The sequence below is a fragment of the Arachis ipaensis genome, chromosome B6 (assembly GCF_059453495.1).
Source record: "Arachis ipaensis isolate K30076 ecotype BB chromosome B6, ASM5945349v1, whole genome shotgun sequence".
Taxonomy (NCBI): domain Eukaryota; kingdom Viridiplantae; phylum Streptophyta; class Magnoliopsida; order Fabales; family Fabaceae; genus Arachis; species Arachis ipaensis.
In genome coordinates, this window is record NC_142441.1 from 6,171,969 (window position 1) to 6,186,287 (window position 14,319).

Genomic DNA, 14,319 nt, shown 5'->3' on the forward strand with positions numbered 1-14,319 from the left:
CGTATACTTTCTTCCCATGTGAGTGTCCATCATTGGGAAGCTATCGAATATCCAAATCCAGCGACTAGAGACATCCACGGCCATAAGGTAATAGTGATCCTCCTTTGTGATTGGATAACGTCCTTCATCTGGACATATATCTGGAATGGGGGCAGGAGTTAGCATTTCAACTAGGGATGAGTAATAACAGTAAAAAATTTTATATTTTCTTTTGTTTTTTGTTTCATTTTTTTTATACTTTTTTTTCTTTGTGCACTATATTAATGCCTACATATTTCAGGGAGTCCGGCCTTGGTAGCCATGTCCCGCGGAAGTAGTCCATCAGCTGTACGTCGTCTATGTCCTCGAACAAAACAAATTCCTGTGCATGTGAGAGGTTCCAGTCATAAAGCAGTCGAAAACGTGACCGAAAACAACGCTTGCCATGGGACACACAGAGTTGAGAGACGTTACCGAAAATATCAGGGGTAGGGACCAGACTAAGCACTGTCGGAGCTGCAACTGTGTCCACGAGGTCTTGAGCGCAAGCAGCTCCAGTAAGTAGGTCCATGAGGGTTTGTGATGACATTCATATTACTCATTACACCAAGTGCCACATTAACGTTAATCTTAAAATCAGTTGCGGTTGTATATAAAATTATTTCCATCTGCAACACCCTTTTCCAAATACATGTCCATGTAGACGTGCTACTAGACTAGTTGTAGAGGAGAGTTTTGGTAATATTATCAAAATATGGAATCGTATCTGGATTTTTTTTTTCAAGAGGGCTCTGGGCCCATTACGAGAACCCGACTCGAAACCAACATCTCCACCATCCCCAACCAAATTCCCTTCCTCCATGCGGGGGTTGTATCTCCCTTTCCGCATCCATTACCGCTGTCTTATGGACCTCTTCTTGGCAACACCATTTCGCGTGATGGTAGCATCATCCTGTCGTTGTGTCTTCAAAATGGTTGTATCCTGTTTCCTAACTCCCATCGTATACCCATTTTCGGATCCTTCGAAGATCTGCAACATTCACTAGGTGCCGTCGCCACTGTTGAAGACCGTCAGACACCTCCGCCATTCATTCATACATCCTCGAACCCTCACATTGGCAACGACTTTCTTTGCTGAGCATATGGAACTCTCCTTAAGTGGCTTTCTGTTGCACCGAAAGCTCGCCAAATCTCGTCTCCATTTCATCGCCGCACTGAGAATGATGACCATTAGAATGTCGATCACAATTATGGGTGTTTTTTGGGGTCTGGGTTTTGTTTTACACATATTTTGGGTGGGGGGGGGAGAGAGAGGGTAGCCCACGTTCTAAAGATTATAATGAACAAAAAAAGGTGGCCCATTTTGTCCAAAAAACGTAAAAATCGGGTTTTATAACTGAAATCGAACCAGACCAAGCTGAACCGGTCTGCAATTTCATCAAGTTTTGGGTCAAAAAAATAATTTTCAAGAACTTCTGTACGGATGAAATCCTGGCCATTGAATTGGCATCTTTTTATCTGGTCCATCAAGGTCTTGATTATACTTTTCCCACCGAAGACATTCCCATAAATAAAACATATGAGAATCTGTTTAATTCAGACAAACTTTTCAAAAACTGGTGAATTGGTAGTAGATTTGAAAAATTTGGACCAGTTTCAGTATTTTTTTTTCTTTCTACTCCAAACGGTGTTGTTTTGAAATTTTAGTTTAGGAAAAAAAAACTAGCTGAATCTGGAACCCCAACCCAACTCCAGCTCTTTATAGTCTCTAACGTCACACACCCGATATAGAAGTAGAGCTGGCAGCTCATCTCGATTCACCGTCACTACATGCTTTTTACCGCGCCTCTAGTCGGATCCCCTGCGTCGTGTGTTTGCATCTGGCCTCTTTTCTCCACTTGAGTTCTGTTGTTCATGCGTCTTTCGCCTCCACGTCTGCTCAAGCTGTGCTTCCTATAGCTTTTTTTTATATGAAAATAAAAGGAGTGATATACCCTAATATTGTAATTTTGGTATTTTTTTTAAATTGTGAAAAGTACACAAATTGGAGGGTCCGATTTTTTTACCTCAAATTTTTTTAATTTTTTAACACAAATTTGCCGGTCCGATTTCTGTACTTCTACAAATCGGATGGTCCAATTTCTGTACCTCTAACAAATTAGACGGTCTGATTTCTACTTCTCTAATTAAACGATTCCACATTTGAGAATAACGCCCTAACAATCCACATTTCAAAAAAACACCATTGCCACTCTAATATCAAAAACAAAAAGTTCTGCTTCCTACTTGTTTCATCGCTTAGCCTCCATCTCGTCGTCCCTCCTCGCTTCTCTGCTCGACTTTGTTTCCTGCTCGCGTCTCACCACATCTCTCTTCGCCTCTTTTCTGTCTCTGTAGGTAGTTGTTGCTGCTCGTCTCTCGTCGTCCGTGGTTATTGCTACCTGCACACTGTCGTGCGTCGTCCACCTTTCGGAATCGATTATGCCTTTGCAACAACAGCAACAACAGGTAACCATTTTATTTTTTTTTCAATTATTCTAATATTTTATATGCTATATATTGTTTTTAGTGGTTGATTCCTTGGTGTTATTGCTATTAATTTTACTGTTGATTGATTTATGATGCTAATTAAAATATAACCGTGGTAAAAATATTGAATTGATTTATGAATATGAATATGCAGTGATTTTGCTAATTTTGAATATGCTAAGGTTTTTTTATTGCTGAATCAGTTTATGAATATGTATATGCTGATCATGAATATGCAGTGGTTTTTTGTTGATTATTAATTGTTACTATTGTGACGATTCTAATTAATTTTGCTGTTAGTTATTTAGTTGATTGAAAAATTTTTTTATGAAATTTTAAGATGACTTCATCATAAACACCATCCGAAACATAACTATTTTTAGAATTAAGATACTATTGTGTGTAATCTCATTGAACATAGTTTATAAATTATTATTTTTAACGTGTCAAATGAAGATATTATTGTAGTAATACTAACTAATTTTATGTTTATTTTTGTATTAGTTATTTTTTAAATTTGAGACTTAATTATTGTTAAAATATTAATGAAAAAAAATTAGTGAAAACATGAATTTCAAATTTTAATTTTAGACTTTTTCCTATTTCATATTTTTATTTAAATAAGACCGAATCAATCAACGACCTACTAATTAAATAAGAAACTAAATAATCTAATAGCTTAATCAATTTGATTACCGAATCCGTTTCTAACAATTATACATGAGAGAGACCAATATGTTATCCATTTGCAAAAGTTTGAGGGTTATTATAATTAAATTTGGTAAAATGATTTAATTAGTTTTTAACAAAAGATAAGTGATTTATTTGTTGTTTTCTAAACGAAAGAGATTTATTAAAAATATATTTTTTAAGATAGTTTTTATTTATATCTTGATCCAGAAATAAAGTCAAACTCAACAAGAATAAAAGGTCCATCGAAAAAAAGGATGGCCTCTCCAAACTTAGCCCACCTCTTAAAACTTAAAAAGTCGGACACGACAAAAAAGTTTAGCTTTACTTATCCCTAGGGGTGGAAAAAGGTCAGGCGGCCTGCCAGAGGCCTGCAGTCTAGCCTGTGTTTGGCCTGACCTAGCTTGTTATAAAATAGGCACAGACTCTTATAAAAGTCTTAGTATGTTAATAGGTTAGACCCAAGCTTACTAATTAGTCTGGCCTGGCCTGTCAGACTTGTCTGGGCCTTTTAATATATAATTATATATATAAATAATTTTTTTATTATTAACAAAATAATGAGATATTTTAAATTTACTATATTTAATTATAAATAATTTTGTATATTTTAAATACTTTAAAATTTAAAAATTCTTATAAATATTAAATATAACATTTTATATATATTATGTTTATTAAAAAATATTTTTTAAAAATAATATTTTTATTTTTGTAAAAAAAATTAACAGGCCTTTTAACAGGCTTCAGGCCAGGCCAGACTAAATAACAGGCTATGCTTAGTACTTTATAGCAGGATGCAGGGTAGGTTCAGGCCAATCAATTACATATAAGCCAGGCCTGTTAAGAGCAAAACCTGGCCTGTTTTCACCCCTACTTATCCTAAATAACTAACTATCTTTTTGAATCTCTCCTACTATTTCTATCTTCACCTAAATATAGATCTCAACAAACTCTCGAGATAATTAACAATAAAGGTGGAACTACTCTAAAAAGATAGTTATCAATTCTACTATAAATACACTGATAATCTTCAAATATATTCACGTTCTAATATATTAAAAACCTACTTAAAACCCTTGCTAACTTAAGCATTATTTTACAGGTAACCCTCGAAATAATTTTTATCTAATTTTTTTTTTTTGGGCTTAATGTCCCGTTATCTATAAAAAAAAATAATTAATTTAATCTTTTTGTAATGACATTAGTAGTAGTGAGGAGAAATTACGAGGATAAAAGTGTAATTTTATACGGACTCAGTTTGGTCCATTGAAATCATATCAAAACCTTCAACAAACACTCCAATCCCACGAAGGCTGCGATGCCTGGCGACGATTTCTCGGTGGTGGTTCTGGCGTCGGATCTCGCCGTTGACGCCAGACCCTTCTTATCCCATAAAGACCATGAAGAAGAAGAAGAAGAGGACAGCTGGGACGATTGTTCTCAATACCTCTCCCCCGACGAAGACTTCTTCGATCTCGATATGTTGCAGTTTCTCCGCCGTCAGGGCTCCGACAAGAACGGACATCCCATCCTCCGTATCGTCGGCAAGTACTACCCTGGTGCGTGCTCTCTCTCTCTCTCTGTTTGATTTTGCATCTTTTTAGGGTTTTTATTAACAGCTGAAACAGTATTCATTCACTGTGATGAACTAAATGAAATTCAGGCAACGTTGAAATTAAATTACTTAACTTTAGCTGTTAATTTTGAATGATTATCGTGGAATGTTTCATGACCTTGTTAGATTAAATTCCATTACTTTACCAAGTTTAAACATCTAATCTTTTTGGCATAAATTTCAACACAAGCACCTCTTGTTTATCCTGTGTAGTTGAGTTTCACTTGAAATATCTTTTCAATCACCATTTATGAATCTCAGTCTTCCCAACTAGCTCCAAACAACTTAATATGAAATTCTTAAGATAGAGAACCGGTTTCTGTATTATTTGATTAATATGGCAGTTAAGTGAGACTCCTGCTCTAAAATTATATGCAGCCACTGTTGTGAACCCAGAGAGACTGAAGAGGTATGTTCTCCACAAAATTTGCAGCGAGATGCAAGAAGGGCCCTTCTGTGTTGTATACATGAATAGCAGTGTTCAACAGGAGGACAACTCCCCTGGCATAACCATCTTGAGGTGGATTTACGAAGAACTTCCTGCTGATTTTAAGGATAGGCTTCAAACCGTGTATTTTATCCACCCCGGGCTTCGTTCTAGGATACTCATTGCTACATTTGGCCGGTTTTTCTTGAGTGGAGGGTAAGCCATTTATTTGTTTCTTAACGTTGAAAAACACATGCTATGAAACCTGATGAATATATTTTGGTTCTGTTCAGATTGTATTGGAAGATCAAGTATGTAAGCCGGCTTCAATATCTTTGGGATGATATTAAGAAAGGAGAGATTGAGATTCCGGAGTTTGTAAAGAGCCACGATGATGTTCTGGAGCATAGACCGCTCACAGATTACGGCATTGAGCCTGATCCTTTTCAACTCACCGGGATTCCTTCTGCCAGCTTTTCATTCGGCAAGTATGAGGAGAGATGGGCAGGAAGGGACTATGTGTCTTAGGGCTTGCTTGCGAGTTTGGACTTCAAGAAACCAAGATATGGAAGGGAAGGGTTTCAAACCTGGCATGGTTATTGCTTAATCATCAAACTTTGTACAGCGTAGCTCTGGTGATTTTGTGCTCATGTAGTTTTTACTTAAATGTGATTTTGGGTATTTGCTGTGTCAAACTCTAATATGACTATATGTTCTGCATATGAATAGAAACTTACAGTATATTAAATTATTAATACACCAAAGTACAAAATGTGTGTTGTTGGATGATGATGATTCACTAGTGCTTTGGTCAGGTTGATATACTAGAATCAATTACTTCCACTTTTAGGTATAATTATTTGAGTTTATATAAATACCTGGAGCACACACATTAGGTTTGGGCCTTTGTTTGAATCATTAGTTCATTACTATGCCTTATCCTCAAAATTAGATCTTTATAAGCATGTTTCTAAAGCCTAAAGATCTTTAAAATATGACAACACCGATTACCTACAAGCTGAAAGACATTGCTTTTAGCTAGCCCCTTTTGAGGAAAATAAGCTACCAACCTCACAAATCAGTTTATAAAGTTTCGTTTTTATTTCGTGCATTATTTTTATCATGGTATCATGTTGAAAATTTTAGACTAGCTGGATATGTAAAATTCACTTTCTTAAGCCATCTTTTAAGAGACTTTTATATTACAATCATACATTTTACATCCGGATCTGCAGATTAAACAGCATTAGCATGAACTTCTAATGAGAGACAATTCATCCATCAAATTATAAGTTGTTAGAAGTGGTTAGTATTCTATGTGTCTTTAGTGAACATACTGCATTCTCAAATTATGTATGGCATTTTTATGTCCACATTCAAGTCTCTAGTATATTTCGATCTCTTCTTACTCCAAGTGGCAAAAATATGGATAAGAGGACAACATCAATATAAAGAAAAAAAATATCCAATGGAAAAATAAAATAAAATAGTAAAAATTCGAAAAATGTAATTTTATTGGTAACACAGCAATAATGCGGTAAGTAGCAAGTACACTAAAAGCTGAATATAAACTAACTAGTTATAACAGGGATAAAATTACAAAGTAGAGACACAAAACAAACGTATGCATGTTAAAGCTACTAAAAATAAAATTCTCAAACTTATGCAATCGTTGCTAATATCAATAATATGCAAATATTGTACAATCCTTTATGAATTTCATTAGCTCAGCAACACATCTCGCAGATCCAGCAGCAGCACAGAGCAAAGAGGCTGCATCAATCATAACAGTTGCATCAGAAATTAACCATTTTAATTTTTTTTTTCAATTTCATTACATATCTTAAACTAGAAATTTTATTATAGTTAGGGAGGAGGAGGACTATAACAAAAAGAAAAACAATGATTTAATTTACTTAATGCTTACCATCCCTCAATGAAGCCCCTCTCTCCTTTCTTCTTAGTCCTAGACATAAACCCTTTCTTGGTGGGAGGATCCTGATCAGTTGGGTATCCTGAAAATCATGCAAAAAAATGATTTTTGTTATCAGGGTGTTCAAATAATCAAATAGGTTTTGTTTGAAAAGAAAAAAAAAAGAAAAAGAGAGATGAACCTGGTGGTGGAGGAGCTTGGTTTCCCTGTGTCTCTGGCTTCTGCATCTTGATGAATGAAAAAATCCAACAGTTTTAGATTCTCAATAAGCAATTGTCGATGTAAAATACCTTATTGAACTTTGTTCTGTTAAAGAAAGAGAATATATGTGTCTGTATAACCTATGATATATATACTGTAATGTTGATCTTCTACTTTGTCTCTGTGTATATATATATCATAAGATAACATCACACTTATTACCTGACAGTTAAAATAATAATTTTCTGACACTATGTTTGAAATTTCATAGTTGGCTTAAGGATATGCCTTTATCCTTTTTTTGGGAAGGTCGGTTATTGCTAATCCATCCACACGGCTTCTTATGAACTTACCTTTGATCAATTTTTTTTTTTTATTATTCACGATATTTTTTTATTTGATATATTAAAAATTAATTCGTCGTAGATTTAAATTCTATTTAAAAATTTATTATTAACTAATTAGTTATTACATGCACAAAATAAAATTTAAATCATCTACACTTGTTTAAACGAACAAGTAAATTGGCCACCCGCACAGTACAAATTATTTATAGTTACTTTTGATGGGTTATTATTCTTTCCACTTTATTAAATTTTTAAATGCCAATTTTAAGTCTTACCCCCTTTGAGCTTTTCTATTCAAACTTTTCCACATCTTTCTTGATTCCTTGTGTTATAAACGAAGTGTGGAAGCATATTGTTGTTGATATTAAATTGATAGCCAACAAAGATTTTAACTTAACTACACAAAGCTTTATTCTTTTATTCTTTGTATTTGGATCCTTTCCTTAGTTCGGAGGGTATTAAGAAAAAAAAAAAACAATGAAGACCATGTTGCAAGAATAATATAAAGTTTATTCGTGACAACAAATTAGATGATTTTTAGTGTCAATATAATATTTTAAATATAACAATATTATCAAAGCGTGTGTGGGAATATATTCTTTATAAATCCGAAGACTAAGAGTGATTAATTAGTTTCTATGTGGGGAAATTAAGATTAATAGTTGAGGCATGGTGTTTAGATTTAATTGGTACAAGTGTGTTATGGAATTGAATGGATTTTTGGATTAGGATGATGTAACATCATCTATAGGGATTAGGGAAAATCTAATAAGCACACGTTTGCATAAAACCAACTCCAACAAACTTTATTCAAACTTCTTATTTTATTTATTATTTTTTTTTTGTCAATTTGAGGTTCGTCTTTTTATTTGGACTTGGACTCGATTTGGTTGGACTCAGATTCTTTTCAAATGATCCAGATCTACACCATCCTTTGAGTTGGGCCCAAATAAACTAAACGTAATTGATTAAAAAAAGTGAAATATATGAAAACAATAATTTAACCAAATTAGGGTTAGTTTAGTAGTTAGTTCACTAATCTGCTTAAGTAAACGTTAAAAATTTAAATCTTCTTTGTGTATGCAGAAACCCATTGATCAGCAACAAACTCTTAACCTGCAGAGCTGAAAAATATCGTAAAAAATATAAAAAAAAAAACTTAAAATAATTTAGCGGTTAATTCATTGGTTCGTTTAAATAAGTATATATAAGTTTTTAGAAAAAATATTTTGTTTTACCTAAAAGCAAATGAACGTTTTTACTTTGTCTTCTTTATGTTGTCAATTTGAAGTTAATTTCTATTTTATTCATGTTTTAAAATCTAAATTCAAAATAATAGTAGACGATAGATCTATAATGTTGATGTAAAACATAATTAATTTATCACAACAAAAGTACTAACTTACTCTCGGAACACTTAAAAATGGTTCTTATATGAAGGTTAAAATTAAAATTATATGAAGTTTTAAAATAATTATATGATCATTCAAAATTTTTTTAATTTCAATCCTACATTCACATGAATAGTCATATCAAAGAACTTAAACTAAACAAACTCAATCCTCCTATATAACATTTCGTTTTTGAGAAACAGACACATTACAATAATTGAGTCACACTCACAATGGCCCTTCTTTTTCCCGCACGCATGGATCAATATTCCATCAATCCCTAACTAAAAACATGAAATTGTCTTTCTCCATATAACACCATTACCATTTCTGTAAAATCTTATCTCCAAGTGCAAGTCTAGATGCAAATTGCTTAATCAATAAAGTACTATGCAAAAATAATTCCTAATTGGTTCAAAAAGTTGTTTGTGTATAGGAAGATCCGCTCCCCATTCATAAATTAAAGAACAATACTAGTATATCTGTTTAATTTTAAAATGAGACAAAAAAAAAAAATTTAAGTAACATAACATCACTCAATGAATAAATTATTATTTATTTTTAAAATTTATTTCCTTAAAATTTGAGTGATAATAACAAAAACAAATTTGATCATTTATGAAATTAAAATAAATAATTTCTCTATTATTATTGTTACATGAATGCATAACAATTATATATACATATGTGTGGCCATGTGCATGTGTTAGTTAATGGTTATTCAAGTAATATAATCTTTATAATTACAAAATGATATATAATATTATATATATGCCCCGGCCCCTACAAGCTTCTACCTCATCATCATTATTTCACTTTTAGAAACCGAGATAATGATACAAGAAGAAAACTTGATACACATTTATTTCAAGGTGAAAATTTAGGTACAGTCGGCTTTATGTGAAGTTAATAGTTGAGAGCTGTTAAATGAAAATTTAGTTAAATCAGTCAAATTATCTAACAGTTTTCAGTTATCAACTTCATGTGAAGTCGACTGCACCTGAGTTTTCACCTTATTTTAAAATATTATAAGAATAATGTATGTGAAAATGAAACACACATATAAATTGTAACTTCCATTTTAAACCATGCAATAATAACATTGTAAGTGGCTTTATATAGATACATCATTTTCCTAATGATGTGCCCTAGAAAAAACCCATCAATGAATAAAATAAGCTAAATTTCTTCAAGATACATAAATATATGGGTAGGATCGAAAAGGAAAAGTAACTTCCATATACACCACCAATTTAGGGCAAGGCTAATGCTAACACGATAATAATATATTACCAATGAGAATTAGAATTATGCACCACCATGGCATTTGGTTGCATTTACACGTCAACATTCATGAATAGATTGATGATCCCAATTAAAATTAAAATGTCCAAATATTTTTCTACCAAAAGATTATTGTTTAAAAAGAGATGTTGTGGAAGTGCCAAAACCACATATTTTGCTTTGCCGAGTTGGAAAAAAAAGAGAGGATGTATATGATACTTTGTATTTCAAGACATTGTGATTATATGCTTTCAACTTGTGTGCTTCTACTTTGGGTAACCATCCACAACAACTTGTCGCTAAACCAAAGATCCACCATGAAATTAAATCAACTTATATTTTATTGAATACAACATGGAGCCACTATTTGAATTGTATTTACATTAATGATAAATAAAAGTAAGTCAATATGATTTTAGGTCATTGAGTAATTATCTAATATTATGCATACCAAAAAAGAAAATGAAATTCAAATATAGTTGTTCCGGTCTGGAACTGAACTCCGAGGTATATGTCGTCCGCAGAGGGAAGAGCACTAGCAACGTCCGCCTCCTATGTGCAGCACCACGAGTTTCTCTTTTATCCGAACAATTTGGAAAACTTACAAAAAGGACTCCGATACTTAAGTCAGCTCAAAATTATAAAACTTAAATTTGAAGAGCTCTATTTTAAGGAAAAGTCTAGGGGCCAGCAACTTTGTTAAATTCTGGCCAGCATGTAACCAGCAAAGGAAAGTAAGCCATTGGATGAATTCTCACACCAATCTCACACCATTAAAATCATCATTGATGACTATTTGATGGCTAAAATCACAAAAGTTGCTGGCCCCCTAGCATTCCTCTTAGTATGTTGTGTTCATATAGATTATTTGCGTTTGGTATTTATCTTTGACCTAGTAGTTTCAAGATATAACATCAGTTCCACACGGTTTGGATACGAATCAATAGTAATGCTAATTATGCAACCTAGCAAGTTAAGGATGAATTTACTTTACGTTTTAATTTTCTGTTTGAATTTCAGTATTTTTTATTTTTAGAATTTTAAAAAGTGAAAAGAAAAAAAATAAAACTAATAATTCTTTTTATTTCATCTCATATTTTCTCTCTTTTCTTTACGAAATAAAAATAAAAAATAAAAAAAATGGCTGCACCCAAATAGTGTAAAGAAAGTAACTTAACCAGTAACAAATTGCACCACTTGAACTCATAACATTAAAGTCACAAAAATAACTTAATCATTGTTCCAAACTCTTCTTCAAATTTTGAAAATATAATACTAAAAATGAAACCCTACATCAAATGCACCCTAAAGAGATGTAGATGGTTAAAGTGAATCATGACTTGGTTGAATAAGGGGATAGTATATATGAAGTCCCTCTCAAAGAAAAAAGGGTCAAGTTTCCAATCAAGTACACAAGAACAAATGTGTATATATATATATACAGAGAGAGGCCAGGTGCAGTTCACAATTTGTATAGACACACTGGACATTATTACAATGTACTATATGTATAAATAAAATAAAAGGGTGAAAAAGACATGCATATCTTAGAATGAATTCATCACACACAGTATAAAAGTGTTGTTCAAAATTATTACACAATACATATGAAATGGGGTTAATTTCTTTACATTTTGCATCTCACACTTGGGCTCATTCACTACTTATTATTACTGTAGAAACTGAGATATAGGAATGGCACACTACATTTATGAATGAATAGTTAACTCCTTATTAAGAGTACTGTTTATATGAGAAACAAATTTAATGCTAAATAGGCCCAACTTGGTTTTGGTTAGAAGAACAATGTTATTGTCTGTACCAACATAAATTTAGTGTACCATGTTACTAAGATAATCTAATAAAATTAATATATGTTTTTAAGATATATTTGCATCAACGATAATGTAATTAACTATTATTATCTTGATTATAATTATATTGCATGATACATGCACCTGTTTATCTTGCTGAATTTCATCATTTTCTTGGTTAGAAAAGTACATGTAATGATAAGGCAATTAATTATTTATGAACATCTCTCTATCTATACATATTCTTAAAAAAAAAAATTTGAAAACCAATAGAAATTAATTTAAATTAGTCTAAAGTTATCATATTTTGTATTCATTAATTATCGTTAGAATAAATATATAATATTAGATATAATAAGTATGTAATTATAAATATTAAGTTAAATAAAATAAATTTTAATTATTATTTTTCTAGTATTACTTTTCCTACAAATAAAATACAAAACGTTTTATTATTAATTGCTAGAGGGTTGTACAAGTCATTTATTAGTGTACGTTGCACGAAAATATGACTGGGTTCATACATAGTGGAAGAAATTTGCAAAGAAGATAACTTGTATAAATTTGACCAACGATAATAGAACGAAACATAGAGGGAGTAGTAGGAACTTAAAAGCTATATATATAGCATTTAATATGGTGTATCTTTTGGAAGAGAAGGCAAAGTATTTTTGCGGAGAGGTACAAGCTCGCAGTTAAATCATCAAATTTTTCTTTATAAAAATTCTGATACTATAAATTATTTATTCTAAGTTTAATCTATGTGCTAGATAGAGGAAATAACAGAAAAAAAATAATGTAATTTACACTTGTTTTTTAGGGACAAAACTAAAACAAGTCCTACCTATTTTTGAGAGAATAAATTGAAGCATACCTGATTTTTTTAGAAACTATGTTAAGTATTAACCCAATACTAAATGCATAATAAAAAAATAAGTATTTTAAGAACCATTTTTACTACATATAGCCAGACAGTTCGTTTATAATTAAGAAAAATAAAACTGGATGTGTTATGTAATTTGTAAGGTTATGGAATGCATAAATTATATATGATAGAAACTTAGGTGTAGTCGACTTCACGTGAAATTGATAGCTGAAAGCCGTTAAATGAAAATTTAGTCAAATTAGTCAGACCATCTAACGACTCTTAGCTATCAACTTCACGTAAAGTCGACGGTACCTGAGTTTCCACCATTATATACATAGGTCTTGATATGTTTTGACTATTCCAATTATAAATAGGGGGGATTTCTCAAATGGGTTATTATTATTATTATTACTAACCATGCAAAATATAAAATACAACTACTAAAATTAATACTAATGTAAAATATATATTAAAATATAAAATATATATTAAAAATAAATTAGATTATATATATTTATATAAAAATATATAATAATTAATTTTTAATGTTTGATTTTAGCATAAAAATAGTATTTTTTTATTGTTATTAAGTAACATGCAGCCGCAGCTAATTAAGACCACAGATAGGAGGAAATTATTAGTGAGTAATATACAAGAATCTTCTCTAACCAACATCCGATGAATTTAGACAAGAATGATTAATGATTAAAAATATTAGAGTTTTAGCTATAAGTTAGTATTAATAATTTAGCTTTTGTTTTGTTTTGTTGGTCTGAAGAGGTCAAAAAAAAAAAAAAAAAGCAAGGGGGACAGGAAGAGGATTACATGGAAGATGATGGTGCCAATTTTTTAACTTCACATGTGTGGTCACACTCGTTGTTGCATTCATGCAAGACAACCAATCAATTTATCCACATTCACATGGTTTTTTTTTTATTTTAAATAATAAATCTCAATGCAAATAGCCAATTAATCCTCTACATAACGTTAGAAGGAAAAGTACACAATATATTAAGCGTCACTTTATATTGCAAAAATGAAATAAAATAAAATATATCAGAAACATGATACAATAAAAAAAAATCAAATTGACAATATTACTTTAAAATAAATTAAGATGATTCATTTTCGAAAATACATACATTGAATGTAACCCATATATTAATAACCCAGTAAATTACGTGAAAAAGGTGAGCAAACAAATAGTACTATTTTAATTTTTGCAGCATGGTCTAACT

The 14,319-nt window shown here is 31.5% G+C and overlaps 1 protein-coding gene and 1 long non-coding RNA gene across 2 annotated transcripts; one reads left to right on the top strand and one right to left on the bottom strand.

The window, feature by feature from the left end:
- Nucleotides 1–4,396: 4,396 nt before the first annotated feature.
- LOC107645550 (SEC14 cytosolic factor family protein / phosphoglyceride transfer family protein) lies at nt 4,397–6,015 on the top strand. The gene is made up of 3 exons (XM_088489772.1): nt 4,397–4,760; nt 5,195–5,459; nt 5,537–6,015. Exons 1-3 carry the CDS (start codon nt 4,520–4,522, stop codon nt 5,769–5,771), a joined length of 741 nt encoding a protein of 246 aa, XP_088345898.1. The 5' UTR covers nt 4,397–4,519; the 3' UTR covers nt 5,772–6,015.
- Nucleotides 6,016–6,739: 724 nt separating this feature from the next.
- Nucleotides 6,740–7,688, bottom strand: LOC148554473 (uncharacterized). Its single transcript, XR_015885801.1, has 3 exons — nt 7,358–7,688; nt 7,171–7,258; nt 6,740–7,016 (listed from the first exon to the last, which is right to left on the bottom strand). It is a non-coding gene; the product is annotated as an uncharacterized LOC148554473 (long non-coding RNA).
- Nucleotides 7,689–14,319: the final 6,631 nt, after the last annotated feature.